The sequence below is a fragment of the Panthera onca genome, chromosome B1 (assembly GCF_046562875.1).
Source record: "Panthera onca isolate mPanOnc1 chromosome B1, mPanOnc1 haplotype 2, whole genome shotgun sequence".
Taxonomy (NCBI): domain Eukaryota; kingdom Metazoa; phylum Chordata; class Mammalia; order Carnivora; family Felidae; genus Panthera; species Panthera onca.
Window position 1 is genome coordinate 11,377,640 of NC_138342.1, and position 27,185 is coordinate 11,404,824.

General features: G+C 46.2%; 1 protein-coding gene and 2 long non-coding RNA genes across 4 annotated transcripts in view; 1 reads left to right on the plus strand and 2 right to left on the minus strand.

Moving 5' to 3' along the window:
- Nucleotides 1-926: 926 nt before the first annotated feature.
- On the minus strand, nt 927-2,382 carry LOC132693355 (uncharacterized). Its single transcript, XR_009616754.3, has 3 exons — nt 2,185-2,382; nt 1,336-1,565; nt 927-1,144 (listed from the first exon to the last, which is right to left on the minus strand). It is a non-coding gene; the product is annotated as an uncharacterized LOC132693355 (long non-coding RNA).
- A 1,467-nt stretch (nt 2,383-3,849) lies between these two features.
- The window catches only part of C1QTNF7 (C1q and TNF related 7), a 110,965-nt gene continuing 87,629 nt past the window's right edge, over nt 3,850-27,185 (plus strand). Inside the window, exon 1 of one of the 2 annotated variants that reach the window (XM_060655409.3) lies at nt 3,850-4,016. Coding sequence is in view for 1 of the 2 variants with exons in the window: in XM_060655405.3 (XP_060511388.3) it covers nt 4,315-4,342 (28 nt within the window). In the remaining variant the exon portion in view is untranslated. Of the gene's footprint in view, nt 4,017-4,058; nt 4,343-27,185 lie in introns of those variants that run through there. The other variant, XM_060655405.3, reaches the window with a different exon arrangement.
- Nucleotides 8,769-13,227, minus strand: LOC132692694 (uncharacterized). Its single transcript, XR_009616524.3, has 2 exons — nt 12,988-13,227; nt 8,769-10,199 (listed from the first exon to the last, which is right to left on the minus strand). It is a non-coding gene; the product is annotated as an uncharacterized LOC132692694 (long non-coding RNA).

A 27,185-nucleotide genomic window follows, 5' to 3' on the forward strand; every position in this document is an offset into this window, starting at 1 on the left:
TACAAGCGTGCGTGGAATGAAAAAAGCCACATTTCTAGTGGGAAGGGCTCAAAATACTTGAGTTAGAAACAAAATGTATGGGGGTGCCTGGGTGGCTCAGTCGGTTAAGCGGCCAACTTCGGCCCGGGTCATGAATTTGCTTTCGTGAGTTCGAGCCCCGCACCGGGCTCTGTGCTGACAGCTCAGAGCCTGCAGCCTGCTTCGGATTCTGTGTCTCCCTCTCTCTCTGCTCCTCCCCTGCTCATGCTCTGTCTGTCTGTCTCTCTCTCTCAAAAATAAATAAAGATTAAAAAAAGTTTAAAAAAAAAAACAACAAAATGTATGAACTAGGACTTTCTGTACCTACATTTAGAGCAGTTCAAAGCCAACAACACATGGCCTGAGTAGAGGGCAGCTTTTAGGGATATTAGCTTTCAACTAGCTTTAATAAGCTGTTTAGCCCATTTTGACTGAGGGGCAGCCTGGAACAATGTCAGGATGAAGGCCTTGTTCTGTACACACAGTAAAATAAATGTTTGGGTAAGTGGAGTTTACACTAGTTAAATGCTAAAAAGAGTATTTAACTTGTAACTTGGAGTTTATAACTTCCTTTATCCCTTGCTTTGAAGGTTGCTCGTGAAATCTGACAGTGACTTAGTGGACAATTTTCTTAATAAATGCAAGCATTTTTAAAGATGGGGAATAAATGTTGTTTTCAGCATCTATTTCTGTCACTAATCTTTCTACGGTTTCCAATTTACTTAGCCCGATGGCACACAATTTTCAAACCTTCACTTTACCGTGTTCCCAACTGACATTTAGCTAGATTAGTTTTGCAAGAGAGAGGAAGCGGGGATTTACGTTTAATATAAAAATACCCATCATTTGTCGAGCACTTTTTATAGTGTCAGGCCCTGCTCTGCATTTTTTGCATATATTGCCTCATTTAATCTTCTAAGAATCTTTCAAGGCAGCTATCTGTGTTAGAGTATTTGACATTAGCCGACTCTGACAAGCCCCCAAACTCAGTGGGGAGACGCAGCATAGGTTTATACATTTTCCCACAATGTCTGATGCCGTCATGTGGTTCCCCCAGGCAGCATCTTCTAAGGGATGCCTCAGGGTTTGGGTGCCCTCTACTCTGCAGCTCCAGCACTTTCGCTTCCTGCCAAATGGAGAGAGAAGAGGGAAAAATGTGCCCTAGGCACACCACCGCTAACTACCTGAGCCCCAAATGAACCCTCCCTTAGCCATGCTCACGTCCCATTGGCCAGAAATCAGTCACATGGTCCACCCAACCTCAGAGGCGGCTAGGAAGCGGGAGGAATACTTGACATCACTAAATTTTAAACCTACCTGCCATAATTTACCCTTCTGGTCACTAAATACCTATTTTCTCCCCTCTTTCCTTATATATGAGGAAGAGAACGCAAACACAGAATCCGTGACTCTTCGGATTCCATCTGGTCATTGCATCCAGCTCAAAGTGCAGACTTCCGAGTTATGTGAGGTGCTTGTCAAAAGTCCGGATCTGCCATTTCTCGATCCAGTGGTCTATAAATTCAAAGGAAAGGGATCTCTATCACCTAAAAAGACAAATTAAAAGGAAAGTGATCTCTATCACCCAAAAAGACAGGTTTCCTCCATCAGGCTCGCCCTCTCTCTCTCTCTCTCTCTGTCTCTCTCTCTCTCTCTCTCTCTCTCACACACACACACACACACACGTGCACACACGCACACACACTCTACAAATGGAGTAACAGTGATGATAGAACTACAACAAAAAATGTCCCTTCAGAGAGATACCCAACAACCATTGATGCCACATCTCGCCAGGCAGACATAGGAAGAGGTTCAGGCTATGGGCCTAGCTCCCTTTTCTGGGGAGAGCTCCCTTGTCCGTTTTTCTCTGTGGCCATCAGTTCCCCCTTCTGGGAGTCTCCCCTTGCTACCCGCGAGCTGTGTATTGGGGAGCCAGCCCTCCGTACAGCCAATAGTTCACCTGCTGGAGGGAGCGGTTGTTTTTTTCAGTCTTGAAAGATACTCTGAGTACCAGCTTATAGTTATTTCAGCGACAGAAAGTCCTCAAAAAAAATTCGTAGGTTCCTAAAAACCATGAAGTTTAGGTACTGTGTCTCTATTCCCTTTTATTTCTGCGTAGAGTTTAGCCATTTCCTTCCGGGGCTCATCTCATTCTCAAAATACCTTGCAAAATGCAGTCAATAGCAGCCAACACACACGGCGGATGCTTTCCCCCCAGCCTCGCGTCCTAGAGCTGCGGGGTGACTCGCACAGATGGCTGTGCGCGTTATCACAGATGTCGGTTTCACCACACGTGTCTGTTGTGGCAAAACCTGGCACTTTACTTGTCCAGCCTCCGGTATCCATTTCCTTGCCACTCAGCTCCTGACGACCCGGCCAGTGACACCGAGGGTAGGTTTTTATTACGGCAGCACCCTAAGTCCATTACCAATTTTGGTATTGATCAGGGAGACAACACTAGCCGCTGTGGTCAATCGCAGTGACTCACAATAGGTCCTGCTGAGTGACCCATACGTAGTGAGGTGCTTAGTTAACGGTCGTTGAGTAAATGCAGCATTATGTGTCTCTATACAATTAGGTTATTTAGCATATTTGTATTTAATCTTTCACAATTAAGCAAACAAATTCCTAAGGAAATTAAGTGCATATTCAAGGTCACAAAACTGGAAAATCATAGATCAAGGTCCGGGGCACTACCTGTACTCGTGCCTATAGACGTCTCTTCAGTAGTAGCCAGAGCGAAAATAGACTCGACCTTTTTCTCTGCTTTCATAGGAAAGAAAATCTGAAACCTGACCGCTTCCCTGCAGTTGTAGATCCTTTCTGTCTTTGCGCTATTTCAGTCAGAGGTATTATCCTCTGTCTATGGCATAACAGTTCCTTTAGGTGAGTCAAAAAACACAGTGGAAAATAATCTATAGTTTTAAAATAACGAATGAGGTTTTTGTCCTGTAATTTGTTCATGTAAGTTTACATACTTAATAGCATACTTAATAGACTGCACCTGTGTCCGTATCTCTATTCTCCACCAAATGGTTTACTTATTTAACTAATGTTTTCTATATTCATCGAGGAGATTTTACTATACCATAACCATTCATTAAGTCTGGCAAGGGCACACATTGTCCTGTTTACTCTCTGCATAAGCTTTGACATATCCCTCCCCAGTGCAAACCCAAATTGTCAAAACTGTCGAATGATGTGAACCCAAATGATACTTTATTCATGCAGCATGTATTTATTGAGGACTTATTATCTCTCGGGAACTGAGCGAGACCTGCTTTAAGATATACTATAAATATTTTTTAAATCATCATTTTCAGCTGGCCACACTTTAAGTTGACTATAATTTGAAATCACAAATGCTCAGGGTGTGTGTGTGTGTGTGTGTGTGTGTGTGCGCGCGCGCACGGGCGCGTGGGTGTTTCATGGCAGGTGGGGAAGGGTGGTGGCACGAGTTAAATCGGTAACACTGTATGCCACAAGACTTATATCCCGCTGCATGGACACACTCTGCAAAGTAAATATCCCTCCTGGAGTTTATGATTCACATTCAGGATGCAGGTTAAAATAAGCCTGATGTGAATGACGTCATTTTAGGTATGTTCTCCCTTTTATGAAAACATCACATACACTAATTTTACATTTTCAAGCAGACAAATTAGGGAAGAATTGCGTGGAAATAATTGTGTTAGCAAACGTGACGTCTAAACCTAATTTCACCAGGAGTAACCGTTCTATAAGTTGAGACAGAAACTTCCTTATGTACTTTTATGCATCCAGTGAAGTGATGCCATTTGGTCTCAAGGCACCGCTTGAAAAGGCAAAGCAGCTTCAAGCACGACAGCGAGAAGAGCTACGGATAAAAGAGAGAAACAGAACTGCTCAGATACCTGAAACCTTTGCCTCTCGTTTGCCTCAGTCTGGAGCTTGGGGAAGAAATTCACCCACTCCCACTCCTGCCTAACGAGCGTATATATTAAGCTCTTTGAAATGTGAGTATTATGGGAAGGATCGCAGTTGCTTTAAATTATAGACGTTGGCAAGTGGCGGGGAGGAGCAGGAGGTTGTTTAAACTGAGAAAGACAGTTGCAAAACTTCATGCAACAGCATGAGCTCCAAGCTTCAAACACATTCTCGTGCTCAGAAGAGCACTTTATTTTTCACCGAGTTACTTTTTGTATTGTTTCGAAGCGGCTTCGAATAATATACACATATTCCTGCTTTCAATTTTTTAATGGTTTCTAAATTCATGGGACAACCAAAGCAAGAAAGCCTCATGTCTTGGGGGAAATGTTGATAGCGGCAACGCCTAGAAAAGGTAAGCTCCTATTTTCATTGCACTTTTTCTCTTTTTCCCTCCTGTTTGGCCTTTGTCAAAAATATATACTGGAAGAACTTAAGACAGCTACTTGTAAAGAAGGGGGGAACTTGTAGAAAGTACGTCAACAAATGATAAATCAGAGGTTGGAAAACCTCAGCGATCATGCCTTCTCCTGCCTTCTATTCCGCTTGACCCAAACCTCTGTGAAATAGCTTTGACTATTTGAAAAAATGTCATTTCTCTCAGAAAATGTGCGCAGGTCCTCCGAATTTCCAGCCTGATGCACCCCACATTCACTAGTGGGGTGATGGGCTCATTTATTGCCCGGGTCAGAGGATCCGTGTTTTCTTGTCCGGTTGTATGTAAGTCAACTTCCGGAGCTGTGATCTTTCTATTAACTCAGAAACCATTCCCAGGGAAGATTTTAATATCTTTCCAAAAATTCTCTTAAGTGTGGTTACTATGACTTCTTATAAACTTGTTTTGCAGAATATGGTTTTAAAAGTTAAATAAATCACTTGGCTTTTCCTTTGTAACGACGCGAGAGGATGTTACAGCTATTATGTCCTGGGAGAAAAAAAGTCCAGTTCCAAGTTTGTGCATTCCGGTTGTCGTTGACTGACAATGCTAGTGTTTGGGTAGGGTGGCTGTGCCTTCTCGACTGTGCCTCAGATACAGGTAGGGAGCAGAGAGACTCAGATATTCCTCGGTTTTCTATTGCATTGGTCCTACGGGAAGTATGCTGTGGTTTGAGGTAGAAAGGTGCAAAAATGTGTGGTGTGTTATTCCTATTTCCCTGGGAAAGTCTCTGTTATCAGATTTCCCATCTTTCTGAGGCAGAATTCCAGGTGCAAAGAACTAGCTATCCACAGAGATCTAACTCCAAATTCTTCCAGCAGGCTGTGATTTGAACAGAGCTGTGCGTTCGTTCCTCACACACACATATGTACTCACAGGCAGAGGTTACAGAGCCCCGTGGGTTGGACCGAGCTGGAGGGGTCTGGGGCCTCTAGGCAAGCTCGGTCTACGCAACCCACTGGTACAGAAGCAGGACGGACATCCCCTCAGGCCTGGGTGAGAAGGCGAGGCTCTGCCCCGGGAAGCGTGCTTGGGTTGGGAAGGGTTCTACCTGCTTTGCCGGACCAGCTGCTGCCCTGTTTCTGGGATATTTTTTTTTTTTTTACTTCTGTGTCAAATTCTGATTATGTAAAGTGGATTATGGTGGCCTCCCTTACCTTTCGTGGTCTCAGTGAAAAGAAAGAGGTTAAGATCAAAAGAAAGACATTGTGAGCAGAGAGACGGCAGCTAGATCATTGCAAGGTGGTCAAGGGAAACTGCCAGCTCCTTTCTCCATCCCAGCTGTCAGTGGAGGGAGGGATCCGTGCCTGCCACCCTGCTGTCCTTCTCCCCGTGTCTTCCCGGCTCTCTCTTCCTCCTTCCATTTCTGTCCACACCGGCCATGCAATCTCAAGAGAGGGAGCAGCGGGTTGGACAAACAAGATTATTACCATCTCCTCCTCTCCACCAGTCCCAGGCCAGTTGGGGAAGCCCCCACCCTATTTGGAGGGGGGGGTCTCCAGGACCCCACCCCATGACCTCATCACAGGCAGCCGGGGAGCTGGGATGGCCAGCAGTTGCATGGCGCCTGAGTGCACCCTGGGGAAGGGTGCGGCCCAGAAATGCACAGTGTGGCATGACGTGGCTGCTGGGGAGTGGGGCGCGGACTTCCTATCATGGGCTCTCGTGGAGGCTGGCGGCATTTCTGGAAGCCAGGCCCGCCAGGCCCCACCTCTGGGCCTGAGAAGGCCCAAAGAAGACAAAAACAAAAAGACAATTAGCGTTGCTAATGAAGCCCCAGGCCAGCTGACTCATCTGAGGCACAGCCACTGGGGGGCTTTGTAATGAAACCTGGACAACACCCTGGAAAGGACAGGTCAGGGTTGTCCCCAGAAGGACACTGATGAGAGGCCGAGGTGACCTAATCGTGCTCCTCACCTCGGAGACGCTGGGGAGAGGCAACATCTGCGAGGCACAGAGGGAGGACGGTGTTAACCAGTGAACTGCCAAGCAGCTCAGGAACCATGCTGTCCGAACCCGGGAAGGTTTGGAGCCAGACTCAGCCCAGGTTGGCAGCTACAATCACACCCCCAAGTCTGAAGAGCCCCAGGCTGAGGAATCAACCCCCCAGAGCAGCTGGGAAGATCATGATTCACTAAGCTCTGAGTGTCCACTCTGTGCCAGAAACTTTACCAAGGCGCTTTGAACATGGCCCTAGACAGACAGACCACACTTGGAGAACACAGAAGGGCTTTGCACATCAACCCGCTGACATCAAAGAAAGCTCCTCATAGAGTTGCATTGGAACTAGACCTTGGAGGAGGAGTAAAAGATCAGGAGACAAGGGGGGCAAGCATGCAGGCAGAGGTCAGTGAGCAAAGGTGCAGAAGTGCAAAGTTCGTGGCTCCTCCTGTGAACCAAGTAGCTTGGGAAGGCGAGGCTCTGTTTCCCAAAGTTCATCCCAAGGAACGACACTTTGATGGGACGTTCATAAGAGGATTTCGTGGTCAGGCAAATCCAAGGATGTGGAAAGCCGTGCACCACAGTGGACCAGAACTCGGGTGCTGGGGTGACAAAGGTCTGATTCAAATCCCAGCCCTAACTCTTAACTGCCGTGAGAACTCGGACCATTCGAGCATCAGTTTCTTCATCTGTTAAGTGAGGATCATAATTACATCCATTCTTAAAGGGGCTAAGGCATTTGGAAGATTAAGTTAAAGAATTCAAAGGAATTCTCCTCATATAGGAGCTCAGTGAATGTTAGCTACTCTTGTTAGCTGTTAAGAGCTGGTTTCTTTACTGCAGGACTTCACATACATTTCAGTTTCCTACTGCCCCCTCTGTCTTTCCCTGAGCGGGTCATTAGAATCTAATGTTTTCCATAAGAGACTCTTAAGGACTGAGAATAAACTGAGGGTTGATGGGGGGTGGGAGGGAGGGGAAGTGGCTGATGGGCATGGGGGAGGGCACCTGTTGGGATGAGCACTGGGTGTTGTATGGAAACCAATTTGACAATAAATTTCATATTAAAAAATAAATAAATAAATAAATCAAGTAAAAAAAAAAGAATCTAATGTTTTCATTGGAACTTAAAACCATGTCCCCCCACCCCCACCCCGCAAGGCTTATTGCACAAAACATGGAATACGGAATGCCTGCTGGAAAATGGCGAGGCTGAGTTGATCCAGTTGGTCGAGGCCACCGGGCCTTCAAGAGCATGCATTTCCCGAGATTACTCTACCGGCCTCTTCACACACTGTCTTCCATATTTGTGTGAAACAAAAGCCCCACAACTGGGATTCTCATATCTAAAGAAGTCAACTTTTTTTTTTTTAATATGGTCACCTTTTAGAGGGAAGAGAAAAGGGACAGCCAAGAAAATTGTTGTCATACCCAAATGTTACACCTAAAAGGTCAGCTTTTGCCTGTGGTTTGAGGGTGTACCTCACAGGGGGCAACGCACAGGACACAAGCTAACCAAAACATGATCCCACCTTCAAGGAGTTACCGATCCCATGGGGACAATAACACGTGGGTTCCAATATCGAAAATGCAAAAGTATGGGGCGCCTGGGTGGCTCAGTCAGTTAAGCAGCTGACTTTGGCTCCGGTCATGATCTCACAGTTCGTGAGTTTGAGTCCCTAGTCGGGCTCTCTACTGACAGCTCAAAGCCTGGAGCCAGCTTCGGATTCTGTGTGTGTCTCTCTCTCTGCCCCTCTCCCATTCACCTCTGTCTTTCTCTCTCTCTCGAAAATAAATAAACATAAAAAATTTTGTAAACGCAAAACTGGATTTACAAGAAGGACTATGGGAGCTCAAAGGGAGTGGGAGCTCACAGCAAAGGAGCCTTCAGCTCCCTGGAATAATCAAAGTAATGTGTAACATTCTTTGATGTTTACCATGTACAAGTGACTAGGCCTAGTACTGCACAGTATGACCGGCCCATGTGCCCTTCGTAAGGCTTCACGGTGGGTGTGGGCTTGTGCATCTCACAGATGAGAAAACGGAGCCGTAGAGAAATTCGGTAGCCTGCCTGAGATGTCCTAGGAAGTAAGGGGCAGAATACACTCTCAAACTCAGCCCCATCGAGGGCTCTGTATCCCTCACCCAGCGAAGACTCCTCAGAGGAGCTGCTATGTAATTTGGCCTTGAAGGATGCATAGGGATTGGTAGGAGGGGTATTCCAGGCAGCAAGAATATTAGTAAAAGCATGAAACAGGAAAGCATGGGGAGTAGCAGGAAAGCCACCTTAGCAGAATAAAGTGTATAAATAGAGAGCTGGGGGAGATGAGCTCAAAAAAAGAAAAGAAAAGAAGGGCAAGACTTTGTTGGAACGAGATCATAGAAAGCCTCGAACGCCAAACCACAAAGTTTAGATTTTTTTAATGGAATAATCATTAGAAGTTTGTAAACAAGAAAGTAACTCCCTGGCAGTTCATTCGGATGATGATTTAAGACGATTAATCAGGGTCCAGAAGGCGCAGAGACTAAATCTCCAGTTAGGAAGCGGAGATTTGTCCAGACAAGAGATAAGAGCAGCAGGGGGGTCACACGGCAGTTAAAGGGCGGAGATGCTCCTTGGGCCCAGTCCCCTTAAACTGTTTACACCACGGCCTTGACCATCCTAGTGGACTTTCTGAATAGCAGCCTCAAGGACTTCTTAAATCCGGATTCAAGCCTGTAAAATGTGAGGGAGTGGACGATGGACGGGACGAGAGGAGCTGATTGACCTCCGAGGGCCTTCTGATATCTCAAACTCGATGGAGGTAGCCTGCCAAGCACTTTTATGAAAACCACTAACTGTATAGTTCCCTATTCAATCACCTTTCCGGACTGCTCTTTCATATCAAGCCGGCACATTTCCAAGAGAACTTGAGGGTGTGCAAAAGTTCGGTGAGTTCACAGCCGTGGCAATTACATAGTAGTGGTGTTGGCACGCAGTGATTGGGGGAGGGTGTATTTCAACGTATCCCTGTGGGAGGAACATTTATCCATCATCCTGGCCGTGTGCCTTCTGCAACATTCAGCTGCCTACCTCCGGTGACCGCGGGGTCCTGCATTTCATACAACGTCAGGACCTCTCGGGGCTCCAAATGGTAGTTACTCCTATAGGTGTCGTGTGACCTCCTCCAGCTCCCAAAGAGGTGGTCAGCTTCCAGACAGTAGGAATTAATTCATCTTTGACTATCTGCTGCCTTACGGCCATGGCAGGTCTGACTCAGTTTACAAACGCAGGTCTCCAAAAAGTGTCACATTTCCTTATTTTCTGATTTTCTTATTTTCAACTTATTATTTCAACTTATTATTTCAACTTATTTTCAACTTACTTTCTTATTTTCAACTTGAACCTGATCCCGAGTCCATGCCAGCAGGAACTTCAGTTTCTAAAGTTATCTGGCTCCTGTCCCCACAACTTCTAATACCAGGGTGGGCTTCCTTCACAGCAGTCATGCCCACTCTTATAAATTGCCTGTCTCTTAGATGTCTGTGGATTCTGCTTTCCAACTGGGGATCACAATCCAGTCCAGGGACCTGGTGTCTGAGCAATCCTGGGCCACCCAGAGCGAGCGTTTCCACTTTTCACAAATGTACCCATCCACGGGCTACCAGTCTCCAGGTCAGGGTGAGGATCTCATCTCAAAGGTGCCCCAACTCCCCCTCTCCCAGCATATTCTCTTGGATTTGGACTTTCAGAAAATAAAGGAGCAGGCATTGTTGTCAAGAAATTTCCACCTCCTGCTCTGCACAATCTTGAAACAAGGACACACAAAGGACCAGGCCACATTCTTGGAGTAAGCTGGGGGTGGAGAACACAAATAAAGTTATTTTGTCACTCACCCTATAGGTGTTTAACAATCATCAGTGAAATGCACGCCCCAGTAACTGACGAAGTGGTTCCTTCAAAGTTTGTCACCAGAGGAGGTATTATTATGATCCGCTTAAGAGAGCCTTTTTGTGAAGCACCTACCATGTGCCAATGCTTTACATATACTGTGTCCATATCTCCATTTTTCAGATGAGGAGAAGTGAGCAGCTTACCTAAGATCCCACAAGCACATGGAGGTAGAGCAGGTATTTAAACTCAATTTGTGCCCGTCTCCAAAACCCATACCCTGTCCACTCAGCCACATGGACTCCTGGAAAGGATTCCTATTTTCTGTCTGGCAGTCTAGAGGCCTGCTCTGGACAGGTGCCTTTTCTCACTAAAATTTGTTTTAAATGAAGATTATTTTTTCACCATCAACATAGTATGACTCCGCTCACTATAGTAATAATCCCATAGAACGATTTACTGCCCCAGCTCGTCATACACCTGTAGGCAGTGTGGAGTCAGACGTACTCCTGTCGGAAAGACGAGACCAGGGTAAGGTGGCTCGTCCAGGACCACAAAGGCAGAAGAAGGGTTAAACCCATGTTCGTCCGTCTCTACCTCCAAGTCAAGGAGAGGGAATTAGTCCTAATTAATGAAGGGCTAATTATAAAATAGCATTAAATATTTGCAGTTTAACAGACTTTTCATCTGCCAATAGCCATAGTTTATGCAGCCTCAGAACACATCCTACAGATGTAACCTAATGATATTTGAGAGCCATCAGTAAGACACCAGTTGGTGGCCTTGCCAATCGCTAACATCCTCAAAGCAGCTCATCCTCTGAAGGTGGCAAATAATTTTTTTCAGTTTTTTTTTTGCACCATTAATCTTATTTTTTTTTTAAGAAAAGACTCTTGATGAAGTGATTTTTATCCCATTTCACTCTAAAATCTAATTGGACATCACTGGAATCCTTGTCAAGGGATCCCTTGAACTTATTACCACCCTTTTATGTCAGGTGAATTTCTATCAGTTTCTCGGATCATTAGCATCTCCTCTTTTCCTTCACAACAGAGACCATATCCGTCAGGATGGTCTTGGAGAGCCTTTGAAAATTTGTCTTTGGACCACCCTCCTTGTGCACATTCATCCCACCTGCCCCCCATATACCCAGGTTTACCAAATACTACAGACTGGTGGCTTAAACAGCAGGAATTTTTGTCTCACAGAGGCTGGAAGTCTGAGATCAAGGTATCAGTAGGTTTGGTTTTTTCTGAGACCTCTCTGCTTGACTTGCAGAGGGCTGCTTTCTCCCTGTGTCCTCACCTGGTCTTTGTGCGGCCCTGGTATCTCTTTGTGTGCCTAAATTTGCTCCTCTTAGGAGGATACCAGTCGAATTAGATTAGGACCCCCTTCCCGGGCCTCCTTTTACCCTTATCACAGCCTTCATGGCCTTACCTCCGAATACAGTCACATTCTGAGGTACTTCACCATGGAATTTCGGAGAGCCTCCGTTGAACCCAGAGCAACCCAATGCCTGCACAGTGAAGTCCACAGTTTATTGGGCACCCCTTTTCTCTATGTGTCATCTAGGTCTAAAGAATCTAGTCCAGGGGCACCTGGGTGGCTCAGTCGGTTGAGCATCTGACTTCGGCTCAGGTCATGGTCTCGCGGTCTGTGAGTTCGAGCCCCGTGTAGGGCTCTGTGCTGACAGCTCAGAGCCTGCAGCCTGCTTCAGATTCTGTGTCTCCCTCGCTTTCTGCCCCTCCCCCACTCACACTCTGTCTGTCTCTCTCTCTCTCACAAATAAATAAAGAATCTAGTCCATTCCCTTGCCTTTGTGTGAATTACGCTGAATCCTATAAAATTGCTGACCTTCAACCCTTCCATACCTACCAAAGTGGCACTTTTATATGATTCCAATATAATCTGGAAACTTAACAAAAACTTTCATTTCTTGATGATGGTTTTATGTGCCAGGCCCTTAAAATATCACACCAACTGTTGCTCGTGCCCCTGTTTGTCCCTGAGGCTGAGACAGAATGATATTCAGACTTTGAGAATTTATTCACAATACAGATCTCACCTCCAGCTTCAATGCCACTGGTAACAAAAAGCTCACACTTAATAAGGCCGCCCTTTCCAGCAAAACACCATTGGTCAGCAGGAAGTTCTTCTTTATTCTGCCTAGAATCTGGCCCTTATTAACGTCTCTCCATTAGTCTTTGTTCTGCATTTTAGCAGTAGCAAGGAAACGTCCAGCTCTTTCTCTAGCATTTTAAATACTCAGAGGTGTCCCTCTGTGCCTTCCCACCCTCTCCCGGGTCTCCCTGCACTTACAGGGAGGGCTTTCCCCCTGGACACCATGGGGTTCACAGAGGATACCCGTGACCCTCTGGAAACAGACCTCCAGACCTGAACACCAGATTCCAGATAAGTTTGGAATCTTGGGCTAACTCCATGTCAACTTCCTGGGATGGAAGGTGACTACTTGCAGTCCTGCACTGAGAAAGGATCTGAACTCACTCTAGGGTTAGCAGGAAAGACTGTAGAAAGAAATCAGTGAATTCTAAGGGAGAATCAGGGGCTTTCTAGAGTTGGTCCAACTACTACTCTGCATATTGCCTGACGGCCCCAATTGCAGGGAGACTAATTTACGCTCTCTGATTTAAACACTCTGTTTTCCTCAATGCTAAATTTTGCATCAGCTTTGCTAGTGAACCCATCTCATAAAAAGACCATCTAAAACGCTCAGATTATTTTTCACACTTACTTGTCGCAAGGGCTATTTTGACCCGTGTTATGGTCTTGCTTCTCTTCATGGTTAACTAGAAAAAAAAAATGAAGAATCAGGAACTATGATCTCTGTGTGCCATTTTTAGCCCTAACCCTTCCCGGTTGTGCATGTTATTTGAACTCTGAGTCTCTGTTCATCGTGGAAGATGGGAATAATATATTCCTATCCCACCGGACTCACTGGAAATATTCTAGTGAGATGTTAGAAAAGGTACACATGCTGGAAGGCAATGCAAATTTTTGTTACTGTTAGGCACCTGGTATTTCTGGCCAGTCATTCAATGTTTCCCTCGTCCTCCTTGTCTTACGGAACTCCTTCTCACCAAACTGACAACTAATATGGAATTAAAACAAAAGTCCAAGCAAGAGAAACTAATTCACACCCCCAACTCAGTAAATAGACTTGTATGTGAATGAAAGGTGTCAAGGGAAAGGACTTCAGCCAAGACGAAAGCGTTGCCATGACGCTGTCAAAACAGAGTGACAAATAAAATCCAGATTGGCTCTCTTGGGCTTGATGTGACGGGTCGAGGCCTCGGGTGTGTGGCTTGTGATGGTTTGTGCTCACCATTGGCTCACCTGGTTCTACCACTGTGGCTCTAACACTTTTGCCTGAGAAAGAGACTACACCCGCTTCTCAGTGTTCTCAGCAATACCTTAGCAGAGCTCGAATCAATACATTAAGCCAAGGGCTACAACTACCTATTGGACCTCACGGGAAGTGTGCATGACTGAATAAGCGTGTGGCAGAGACCCTGGCGACCTAGGACATCATGCTCCCCCTGAAGTGGGCAGACACCCTCCACTCTAGTGGGCTGTGTCTGTGGGACTACGTGGCCTCACGGTGTCAGATCTTCAGATTTTTCAAAAAAAATCCATACATTTGGATTTATATGTGAGATGTTCCTTTTTGAGAAACACTTGCCGGGGGTGCCTGGGTGGCTCGGTCAGTTAAGCATCAGACTTCAGCTCAGATCGTGATCTCACAGTTCGTGAGTTCGAGCCCCACGTCCGGCTCTGAGCTGACAGCTCAGAGCCTGGAGCCTGCCTCCGATTCTGTGTCTGCCTCTCTCTCTGCCCTCCCCTGATCACACTCTCTCTCTCTCACTCTCTTTCTCTCAAAAATAAACATTTAAAAAACAAACACACACTTGCTAGGTTTTTGACCCTTAGAAATGGCAATTTCATATGGTGCAACTCACTATAATCTAGAGACAGAAACAAAGTTCCCATTTTCTTGTTGTGTGGGAAATCTCAAGAGCCTTCGCTATTCCAAGAAATTTCCTAAATAAACATGTACACAGACATGCGCAACACTAACGGCAATACTTAAACGAGGGCACCTGCTGCCCAGAAGGTTCTCGTGTGGTAGGGCTTTCTGGAATCCTTTCCGCATCCCTAATAAGGCTGATACTGCTTACCATTTCTTACAAATGAGACCAAAGCCTCCCCATCGGTTAGCGGTGACACATCCGTACATGAGCATATAATCCCCTGGCCAACAAAGCTTGGACCCTTGTGTCTTTTGGATCAGAGGAGGAAGTGTAAAACACAGGTCACCCCAGAAGTGGGCAGGTTGAGGTGAATGCTAATTCTCCTGGACTGTTGTGGTAACCGCCAATCTCCTACCCCTTGTATTTGTGCACTTGGGCCACTGTAACAGAATGATGCCACAGGCTGGGGATTGGACAACAGAAATCTCTCTTCTCATAGTTCTGGAGGCTGGAAGTCCAAGAGCCAGGTCCCAGCAGGGCTGGTTTCTAGCAAAAACCCTCTTTCTGCCTCACAGACACCAGCTTTCATGCTGCGTCCTCACATGACAGAGAGAGAGAGAGAGATCTGTGTCTCCCCCTCTTATAAGGACACCAGTCCTATTGGGTTAGGCGCCCATCCCCATAACCTTGTTTACCTTAATTACCTCCCTAAAGGTCTTGTCTCCAGGTACAGTCACATTGAAGGTTAGGGCTTCAACATACGAATGGCGGCAGACATCATTAAGGCCCTAACATCCCAAACCCTTTCCATGGACACTTCTCCTCTTCTGCCATTTTGTTCATTGCCAGCCCACACCCTCTGACCCCCACCGGCCTGCCTGCCTCACCCGGCCAGCTCCCTTTCCATCGCAAACTTCTTTCAGACCACACTATCTCTCTTTTCTCCCTTTCCCAACCTCCTTCCCCATCCCTGTTCTCTGCCTATTTCTCCCTTCTTCTGCTTTTCTTGCCATCTTTTGCTGCCTTCTTGCCTTCTCTTTCTGCTTTTCTTGCCTTCTCTTTCGCTGCGGCCATCACCTTCTCCAAAATCCCATTCTCACCCCATTTTCTCCTCGCCCTCTTCACACATCCCCTTCAAGCCTACATTCCATGTTTGTGTGTGCGCCCTCCATAACCAGGGTGCCTCGCCCAGTGCCTGCTAAACAACAGAAACCCCATAAATGTCAGTGTACCCCCCCCCACACACAGGATTTGAGGCACGTTCAAAGAGAAGGGCGAATGAAGCGGTTTACGTGGAAATAGAAAATCAAAGCCATGAGAGGAAGGAGGGACAAAATGTGTGAACAACAAGGACTGATCTGGAGACTGTGATTGAGAGTGAAATTTCACTTCCTGGCAGCCGAACCCAATCTTTCCAGACTTCGAGCGACTCGTGCGTTCTCTGGTGTGCTCAGGGTGCGGACTGCAGAAATGGGGGCCACCTCCCTTTCCGTTGCCCTGAGCCCGTCAGGCCTTGGAACAACTGTCTTTCCCCACATGTCAGCTCACTTCTCAGGACTGGCTCTCCACAGCTGTGTTGTGTTAAAATCTCACTCGCATCCTATTTAAATGTTGTCTTGTGCTGTAACACATGAAAATCTTATCCTTAAGGCAATGGGTAGTCGAGGTTGCAGCTATGGTGTTGCTGGAGGGAATGTGCAACCTGTGGTGAATCAGAAAGCTTGCCAAGTGCAGGTTCAAAGGACACCTGGGTGGTTTGGGGAGAAAAGGATCAGAGAAAGCAGTGGGGGGAGAAAGGAGGAGGAAGAAAGAGAAAGGTTTCTCTGAGTCCTTCCAACATTCCCCTGAAACCACTCATTTTCCTCATCTTTCTGATCCTGTGCTCTTTCCTCTCACCGTTACTTTCCCTCTGAGATCCACAGAGAGACCCTGTCTCCACCTCAGGCCGCTCCCTCCCACTGAAAACCTAGTCCTTCATTTCCAACATGTTCTGCGGAACATAGAAAACGAACCATCAGGGGAGCCTGGGTGGCTCAGTCGGTTGAGCGTCCGACTTTGGCTCAGGTCCTGATCTCACATTTTGTGAGTTCGAGCCCCGCGTTGGGCTCTGTGCTGACAGCTCAGAGCCTGGAGACTGCTTCGGATTCTGTGTCTCCCTCTCTCTGCCCTTCCCCACTCATGCTCTCTCTCTCTCTCTCTCTCCCTGTCAAAAATAAATAAACGAAAGAAAGAAAGAAAGAAAGAAAGAAAGAAAGGAAGAAAGAAAGAAAACGAACCATCATCAATGAACTTTCTGTGTTGTTAGCGGCCCGGCCATTCTCCTAAACGGATCAGTGTCTGAGGCTATCACTGCTCTATTAGATTCTGGACACACGTGTCAACAGGGCCATTGTCAAGCTGAAGAGAGGTGGCTTGGGTGACTGGAAGAGGAGTGTGAAAAACAAAGAACACAGAGAAGGATTGTGGGGTCCCACCATGCAGAAGGGCAAACCGGCAGGAGACACAAGACTGATTTCAGGTATTTGAATATCTCCCTCAGGAAGGATGTCTGAAGCAGTTCTTCAAGACTGGGCATCAATTACTTAGGATTCTTAATCCATAGAGGATTTGATCTGAGTTAAAATAGCAGCTCTATCATTTTCTAGGCTTGTGTTCTGGGGCAACTAACTCTTCCCGTGGCCATTTCCCTGCTGTAAAAAATGAGGAAAATAGTATCTTTCTCATCAAAGTTTCTGTGAGGATATAATATGGTGCTCAATCGATCAGAGCTAAGATTAATATTCCTGGTATCTCTGTTGAAATGCAATAGAAGAGAAAACATTAGATATACAGGGTTATTAAGTTGTTTGGATCATAAAGTATAAGATTTTCCTCCCTCCCTTCCTTCCTTCCTTCCTTCCTTCCTCCCTCCCTCTCTCCCTCCCTCCTTTCCTCCTGCCCTCCCTCCCTTTCCTTCCTTCCTTCCTTCCTTCCTCCCTCCCTCTCTCCCTCCCTCCTTTCCTCCTGCCTTCCCTCCCTTTCCTTCCTTCCTTCCTTCCTTCCTTCCTTCCTTCCTCCCTCCCTCTCTCCCTCCCTCCTTTCCTCCTGCCCTCCCTCCCTTTCCTTCCTTCCTTCCTTCCTTCCTTCCTCCCTCCCTCCTTTCCTCCTGCCCTCCCTCCCTTTCCTTCCTTCCTTCCTTCCTTCCTTCCTCCCTCCCTCTCTCCCTCCCTCCTTTCCTCCTGCCCTCCCTCCCTTTCCTTCCTTCCTTCCTTCCTTCCTTCCTTCCTTCCTCCCTCCCTCCTTTCCTCCTGCCTTCCCTCCCTTTCCTTCCTTCCTTCCTTCCTTCCTTCCTTCCTCCCTCCCTCCCTCTCTCCCTCCCTCCTTTCCTCCTGTCCTCCCTCCCTTTCCTTCCTTCCTTCCTTCCTTCCTTCCTTCCTTCCTCCCTCCCTCCCTCTCTCCCTCCCTCCTTTCCTCCTGCCCTCCCTCCCTTTCCTTCCTTCCTTCCTTCCTTCCTTCCTCCCTCCCTCCTTTCCTCCTGCCCTCCCTCCCTTTCCTTCCTTCCTTCCTTCCTTCCTTCCTTCCTCCCTCCCTCTTTCCCTCCCTCCTTTCCTCCTGCCCTCCCTCCCTTTCCTTCCTTCCTTCCTTCCTTCCTTCCTCCCTCCCTCTCTCCCTCCCTCCTTTCCTCCTGCCCTCCCTCCCTTTCCTTCCTTCCTTCCTTCCTCCCTCCCTCTCTCCCTCCCTCCTTTCCTCCTGCCCTCCCTCCCTTTCCTTCCTTCCTTCCTTCCTCCCTCCCTCTCTCCCTCCCTCCTTTCCTCTTGCCCTCCCTCCCTTTCCTTCCTTCCTTCCTTCCTCCCTCCCTCTCTCCCTCCCTCCTTTCCTCCTGCCCTCCCTCCCTTTCCTTCCTTCCTCCCTCCCTCTCTCCCTCCCTCCTTTCCTCCTGCCCTCCCTCCCTTTCCTTCCTTCCTTCCTTCCTTCCTCCCTCTCTCCCTCCCTCCTTTCCTCCTGCCCTCCCTCCCTTTCCTTCCTTCCTTCCTTCCTTCCTTCCTCCCTCCCTCTCTCCCTCCCTCCTTTCCTCCTGCCCTCCCTCCCTTTCCTTCCTTCCTTCCTTCCTTCCTCCCTCCCTCTCTCCCTCCCTCCTTTCCTCCTGCCCTCCTCCTTTTCCTTCCTTCCTTCCTTCCTTTCTTCCTTCCTTCCTCCCTCCCTCCCTCCCTCCTTTCCTCCTGCCCTCCCTCCCTTTCCTTCCTTCCTTCCTTCCTTCCTTCCTTCCTTCCTTCCTTCTTTTCCTTTCTTTCTTTCCTTCCTTCCTTCCTTCCTTCCTTCCTTCCTTTCTTATCTCTTTCAGAGATAGCTCTCTGACTAACCAAGAATTGCAGGTTTCCTTTAGCAACACTATAGCAACAATTCCAGCTATAAATTGCCTTACTCAAAAGACTGCATTGTAAACAGGATTCCAAAGAGACCCTGAAAGAGACTCAGAGGAAGTATCTGGCAAGCAGGGGGGAAAGAGAGCTTTGCAATATTATATAAATAAAGGAAAGGGAGAGGAAAGCTGTGGTTCTCAACCTTACCTGCACCTTAATCATCAACAAGGGAGCTTTGAAAGATCCCGGCGCCCGGACTGGACCCCAAACCATTACATAAGAACCTCTGGGGCTGAGATCCAGTAAGAACCTCTGGGGCTGAGATCCAGACGTAAATAATTCTTAAAGCCCCCCCCCCCCCCTCCAGGGTGATTCTAATGTGCAGCCAAGATTCAGAACCGCTGTGTTAGAGGAAGCGGTGTCCAACAGACGGGGAAGCTGCAGAGTTGACAAGGCTATATGCTGTCCGTGCAGTGTCAGCACACTGGGAACTCTCTAAACTCTGGAGAGACTTTTCAGGAGAACTGCAGAAACAGAAAGCCTGCTGTACATGCAAGGAGGAAGAGCCTATTACAGGGGAGGCTCGGTCCTTCAACACATGTGCTGGAACAGAGAAGGGAAGGTGAGGACCAGAGCTTGAGGAGTTAGCAAAAGCAAAATACTTCCTTTTCGGCACATGGGAGACCCGAACATACTTGAGCCAGAGATGAGCCTACCATATCGTGTGTGCTTGCAATTTAAATTTTGGAACGTAGCGAAAAAATATGTGCACCGATCCGGTCAATTTCATCTGGAGGATTTCAGGTTCGTCGCAGACCAAGTGTGCCCGTCAGCTTTACACCTCACGACTTGTTTTGTTTTAACTGTCACTTGTTACATTTTCTGCTGTGGGTCAAACGTGTCACTGGAGGCTCACAGCCTCCCTGAAGCCTCACAACCCTGTAGAGTGCTGCCATTTTACCGATGAGGAAATGCCTCAGGTGAGGAAATGAGATCCAGAGAGGGTGGGTGGTTTGCCCAGAGTCGGTGGGTGGCAAAACCAGGCTTCAAACCTGGATCTGTAGGACCCCCCAAGTCCCCTGGGTCTTCTCGCCCTGCCGTGGCACCACCGGATAAAACACAGGGTCAATCCTTGGAGAGCTAGCTGCGTGCTTCCATCGAAATCCACACAATGGCAACGACGACCTGAAAGGTAACGTCCCGGCACTGGGGCCTCTGAAAGAAAAGAATTTTTTAAGAGTGAAAAACGTACCAGAGGCTGCAGCACCTATAGGTTGCGGAGGGCCTGGGCGAGAGAGGGGCGGGGACGAGGTCTGTGGCATCATGGACGTGGGTGCCCAGGGAGGCAGTGGGGGAGCAGCCAGAATGGGGATCGCCCACAACTGACACTGATCTGCAAATGCAGCGTCTTGAGCTCAGGTGCGGCGGCATTCAGACAAAAACGGCCACGCTCAACATGGCTCCTCTCTGCCATCTGCCTAATTCCCTGGACGTGCAGTGCTTGCTGGCCTCTGCCTGCCGGATCATGCGACACATGTCGGCTCACTTGGCTGCCTTCGCTTGCGGAAACTAAATCTCCGCATCCCTCGATTACCCCTGAAAACTGACTAGTGTTTATTTGCAAGCAGTACTTTCCTTCAGTACGTCCAGGTGTATGTGGTCCAGAGGGCTGCTTTGATTTCCGGAATATTAGCATAGAGGAGAATGAAATCTAATAACATATATAAAATTAGCTCCAAATAGCTGCGTAATCTGTGTCAAAGAGATGATTTCCACTTGGGCCAGCATCTGTACATATTATTATTAGCTATCCCTTGCGCCCCGACGGAGGACTGAGCAAGACATTGCTTTCCCTTCCAATCAAAAAGCCTGGAAACTGCTGATGCAGTGTCTGCATGAAAGAGCCAGTGACATTTTGTGTTGCCTTTTTAAAAAATGTTTTAATATAACCGTATTTTAAGAGAAACTGGCCAGCAAGTTCATTCCAGGACAAGTTTTGGATTCTTTGCGAATCAAGTTGGGTAAGACCATAACAGAGACTGTTTGGTTTGGACAGAAAAACTGCCAACATGCCCATAAAAGGGAGAACTGGCTGGGCATTTTTCTTTCGGCTCTCATTTTCAGATTTTCTTCAAAAGTGAGTCTAAGAAAAATTTGGGAGAAGCCGTGTGATATACCCATAAAACACAAAACACCTCAAATAGAGCTTGTGTCTCAGACCGAACCAGTTTAGGGATTTTGTGGTGATTGAGAACAACATTCCTGTCTCTGATATCCCTAACTGATTATAGAAGTCATCAGAATAAAGGAAAGATGGGCATTGGCTGAGTGCCCACTGTGTGTCTGATATGTGCCCTATGTCCTAACTGTTAGACAAGCATGATCTCATTCAGTCTTCCCGGTCACCCCCTCAGTTAGTATTATTCCCATTTACCAAGAAGAAAAAGAAGCTGAGTTATGAGCTCCAGAATGAAACTACTATTTGTCCAAAATGTGTTTGAACCAACAAATGTATGAATCTTAGAAGATGAATATATGAGTGTATATATATACACATATATATTCATCTTCTAAGATTCATACATTCATTGGTATATGAATCTCTTAGAAGATTCATATATATATAGTGAATATATATGGTGTATATATATGTATATATGGTGACTTTATATATATATGTGTGTGTATATATATATATATATATATAGAGAGAGAGAGAGAGAGAGAGAGAGTGAATACACACACATATTATATAATGAATCTATAGGTCCTGTATCAATTCTAATCCTTGGAAATAAGAAGTTCATGTTTTGTGTGTCTAAAGCTTCAGTCGAGGTACATCCCAGTATTTGTGGATCTCCTTGAAGAAGCACCACGAGCCCCTCCACCTCCACAGCTGTTTTCTGGAAGGCTGGTTGTGTGCACTTAACCCTCATTAAAACCCACTTTCCAACTGGGGAAAATGAGGCTCAGAAGTCCCAAACTGCAAAGGAGAGGAGGCTGGACAGGGTCTTGAAGGAATGATGGGACCTACGTGTCCAGTGGAAAAACGGCAGAAAAGGCTTGCATATGGAATCCATGGGGAAGGCCAAGGAGCCCTACACAGATCAGAGAAAAAATGTTCTGGAAAGAAAAGTAGTGAGATAAAAGTTGGATAAGATTTGGACGGGATCAAACCAGGAAAAACTCAGTACAGGAGAGTTAATGCTGACTTTGTTCTCAATGAACTGGGGAACCCATCGGAGGCTTTTGAGTGAGGGGGGCATGTGGGATGCAGAATTTTAGGATTAGCCTGGCCCTGGTGTGAAGAGGGACGGAAAGTGGAGAGGCCAGAGGGAGAACTTTCCTCAGAAGGATTCCATGACACTCTCAAGGCCAAGGCTCTGCATGGCATTTGGGCTCTGATGTGTCCTATTCTGGATGAAGAAGACATCCTTATGGACTCCTGTCGAATGGGCTCAACCCTGTGGCCTTTGATATGGCAAAGCCGTCCTGACAGTGCAGGAATTCCAGGAACTCTTCCAGCCCCACCCACGCTAATGGAGGAGGCCCCATACACTCATGTTGACCTTAGAAAGCAGGAAGACAAGATAAGCTTGTCTCCTAAAGAATTTGGGGGGGGGGGGTGGAAATGTGGTTGTCTCCTAAAGAATTTTTCCCAACGCTCTGGAACCCAAATTTAAAGTATGGGCCCCAAAGCAAAAATGTCAGAATGCAAAGAGCTCACTTGAACTTTGTTAATACTTAGAGGACTGTGTCCCAGAGAGACACTGCTTCCTCACTCCACCCCAGCTCAGGTATGCAGGCACGACACCGCTAGATTCTTGCTTTTGTCGGAGCAACGTCCAGAGACTGATGCATTAGGAATATCCAGGTGAGGCCTCGCTTTGGGGCAGGTGATGGGTCCGTGCTGTTTACAGGTTGTAAAAATTCAGGAAGACTGAGTGGGGAAAGGGGCTGGAAAGCTAGGATTGAACATCTAGTCCGCTTTGCCAGAAGACCTTGGGCAAATTCATTCAGCTGCAGAATAGCAATAAACACATGAGGATGAGATTAAGGAATGTAAGTGACGGCATCATAGCAGAAGGAAGGAGCTAACACAGCAGTGAGCCGGGTCCTAAATAAACACCTGTGGGGCCAGGCAGATCGAATGAACGTTGCAACCCTGTGAATACCTGAGAAACTAGAATCTACGGCCCCACCCAAAGAAGGCAGCCCTGGGGACCACTCGATTTACTTTCTGATTTTGAAATAATAGCAGCTGATTCACATCATCAGTTAAACCCCAGACAAAACAGCAGATTGGGGAGCCTAGGTGGCTTAGTCGGTTGAGCGTCTTACTTAGGCTCAGGTCATGATCTCCCAGTTCATGAGTTCAAGCCCCACATTGGGCTCTCGCTGCTGTCAGCCCAGAGACTGCTTAGGATTCTCTGTCCCTCTCTCTCTGCCTCTTGCCTCCCACTCTCAAAATAAATAAAGAAACACTTAAAAAATAATCCATCAGTCTTTTAAAACACATACAGTCGAGGGGTGCCTGGATGGCTCAGTCAGTTAAGCATCCAACTCTTGGTTTCAGTTCAGGTCATGACCTTACGGTTTGTGGGTTCAAGCCCCACATTGGGCTCTTCATGGTCAGTGCAGAGCCTGCTTGGGATTCTCTCTCTCTCCCTCTCTCTGCCCCTCCCTCATTCACCCTGTCTCTGTGTCTCTCAAAATAAATATAAACTTTAAAAAAAAAAGTCAAAATAAAACACATACAGTCAATTATTGCAATTTGCAGTAGTTACGTTCTATGCAAAGTCATTCCAAAGACTGAATTAGCAAGTCCTGAACCCCTGCTCCTGGGGAAAACAGAGGGGTAGGGTCTTGCCAGCTTCCAGTCACAGTGTTTTCAGCAGTAGATCAATATACAACTTTGTTTTACATGTGTTTCTGTTTAAAGGCACTTTATTTAATGCGTATTGTTGGTTCATTAACGTTGAACCCATGGCCAGCAGCACCGTAACTCATGACTGAATGAAGCTTATCTTACTTTCTCCATAAGGCATCTCACAGCCCTCTTGTGCTGAGGAACGTGAGAAGGAACTTTTATGTTTGGGGCCCATTTGAACAGCAAAATCACCACCAAAAAAAAAACAAAACAAAACAAAACAAAACAGAAAAACCTAAAAGTGTCCAAAATGTGGCACTAAACAGACAGCTGAAAGGATACTCGTTTATAGCCTGAGGGACTAAAAGAGGAAGGTAATACATCGCCTTGTTTGACCCCAGCTGGAAACATGCCCACCAAGGCACTCAAATCTTTGCTGCTCTGTGCATATCTGCAAATGACCATGAAAGCATCATTGAGTATTGATTTGCAGTCACCAATAAATTTCAGCAAGTAGGCGAATTTACCAACACAAAGCCTGAGACCGTATCTAAAACTCCATTCATACACATACGATACGTAACATTTACACTTCAAGTTAGCCTATCAGAGCTCTGGTCAATTCCTACCAACTCAGTGTATATCTAAGACCCACAAGAATGTAGCCCAGAGGACATGATGGTTGTCCAAAAACAAAAACAAAAGTTCCATTGTGAAGTCGGATTTTTTTTTTTTTTTTTCTGGAAAGGGCAGAGGCCCAAAATGGAATTATGCCTGAGACAGCTTTCCAAGATACTACAACAGCCTCTTGCACATTTTAGCATTAAATGATAGAAAATCTTCTTCCTATTGAATCAGACTCTCTTTCTGGAATTTTTCTGAATTGATCCTAGTTCTGTCATTGGGAACTGCTCAGAATAAGGCCAGTCCTCCTTCCACGCGGTGGTCTCTCAAATATTTGAAGACTCTACCAGTTCCGTCTTCCAAGACAGCGATTTCCCATGTTAGACACCCTCATCCTTCATAATTTCCTCATTTCCGCTGTCTTTGTGATTTTCTTGCTCTAATCTGTCAGCAATAAACTGCTATCACCCACTTACTTAGGCGCTAGAATAAAATGAGTAGCCTCGAATTCTGCCTAAAGGACAGTTAACTTCAACAACCTTACTGGGGGGTAATTTGGCAATGTATACCGAATTCCTTAAAATAAGCATATCCTTCTATGTCTTAAAATTCATTCTAAGGAAATACTGAGATTTATTCATGAGGATGTTTATTACAGGTGATTTACAATCCCACCATGTGGAAACAATCTAAACACCCAAGAATAAAACAACATTAAAGAAATTAGGGTACATCCATATAGCCACTAAATACTACGTAGCCATGAAGGAGACACTGAGCAAATCTACATAGACTCACACAGGTATTTATATAATCGTAATAGTAAAAAAGATTATAAAAGAGTGGGCACGGTTTGATTACATTTTTATTAAAGCATTCATCTACATTCCCAGGGGTAAAGAAAAACACTCCCTAGAGGTTAACACAGGCTCTTGAAGGTTTAATTTCAAGTGTTTCCCTCCTTCCTTATCTATTTTTTCTACAATAAGCTACGACATTCATAATAAAGGAAAGCAGCTCTGATTAGTGTATAAAAAGATTAAAATTAAAACAACTCTGGTGTTCCCTATTGCTTTCAGGAAAAAGTCCGACCACCCTGGCTTGCGACACGGGGCCTTTTATGATCTCAACTCTTGGGGTTCATCCCCTAACAAGCCGCACACACAACATATTCCACTTTGGCCAATATGAACCATCTAAAATTCACCCAATTTGTTAAAACTCTTTTCCACCTTACATCTTCTGTTCGAGACATCCTCTAGGTTTCAAAACTGGTTTGGGGAGATTGTCCAAAATTATACTACTCATGAATGGCAAAACCAGTCCAGGCTGCCTGCCTCTGGAACCCATGGTGTCTCCCCATGATCCAAATGAAAAACTGGGACAAGTCAAGGTGATATTTTTCTATCTCTGTGCCATATTTAACGTCAGCATAGGCAAACACTTACACCGTTTATGACCTTATCTGAGGGAGAGGAAAAAGCCATGAAATCTAGTTCTTTCCATTGTCATATAGACAGAAAGTCAAAATGATTCCAGAAATGTGTTTTTACCTTCTGAGAAGAATGATCCAGGGTATTTGGAGCAATATTTTAGCCAGACATTAAAGCCCAGTTTGCAAACATATGCCCTATGTAGTCAGATTTCACTAATATGGTCTACTTTGACTTCTTTGTCTGTTTCATTATAAGAATTTAATATTGAGTTTCAAAATCCAAATGGCATAAATAAATTCCAGATGTCTTCCCAAATCCCTAAATCTCGCACTAGAATGAGGAGAGACACAGCTACATATGAGTAGGTGGCTCCATTTTAATTCACTGAAAAAATGAAGAGAGCAGTTGGTCAGAGTTTCTTTCATGAAAAAACACATGAACTCTTTTGAGTTTCTTGAGGAGCTGAGCCTTCAAGATTTACAGCCCAGCTGTTTGACATATGTTCTGCCTTATTTCTCCCCCTCGACGGGTGAAACAGCATCATCGTAACCTAGGGCTCCAGGACCGGGCTGTCTCAATTCCAATCCAACTGGGTGACTTTGAGCGACTCATTTAACCACTGTATTCCTAAGTGTACTCGTCTGCAAAATGGGGATAACCACGGTACCTACCTTGTAGGCTTGTTGTGAAGACGAGTGAGTTTATAATCGGGCATGTTTAGCACAGCGCCAGCCATACAGCAAAACGTTGGCACTCACTGTCCCCTAACAGGTGTGTGTATGAGAAGCTGAGTGACGTCTTCAGTGGCTAGAAAATTCCTTTCTCTTCTTCCCGTCTTGACAAATAGGGCTAAGTCTCCTGAACCTCGGGTTAGGAAGACTCCCATCTTTTCCTATGTGAGTGACCACCAAGCAAACTTCAGATCCCAGACCCCTCCCTGAAGCCTGGCCTCGGGCCCACACGTGCACTACCTGAGTCCACGTTCCCGATCTCAGTGCCCAGGTCATACCATCCCACCAATTTTGCATCCGGGCAACTTAATCACAAAAACGTAAAAGCTCTGACCTCAGAGGATTTGTGGAGGGAAATTCACGCACGTCTCCAGTGAATTAAAGGTCATATGTGTAAAACACCGAAGGATCATAATTAGTGCTCCAAAATGCTAGTTTTCTTCCCTCATTTTCCCTCCGCCATTAATGATTGGTACTGATGTGTGCAAGAAACAATCACACCCATAAAAGACCTTCACCGCTAACCTTCAAGAGACTGTTTACAGTCCGTATATCCCTCGGCATCTCCGTTTCCACACTTGCCATATCTTTTCACCTCTCAATAGCGACGAAAGCCTGTGTGACATTTTGATGTTTACAGGTCCCATACGTACGTCACCTCACTTACTCCTCCTATCAACTCTCTAAGTAGGTTGTATTATTACTGTTGTTGCTATTGCTGCTGCTGCTGTTGTCATAATTCTGCATGCTAGGGAACGAAAGCCTCAGCAAACGGAAAGACTTGCCCCAAATTATGCAACTGATCAGTGACTCCATAAGGATTTGAACCTGGATTCTCTGCCCTACCATTCTGCGCTTTTTTCCTACCAAACTCCACTGCTAGAGTTACAGGATTCAAGAGTGAAAACCTCATTAATTCTGTGCTATATCTCTTCCACTGGATGTCCTTTATTTAGGGGA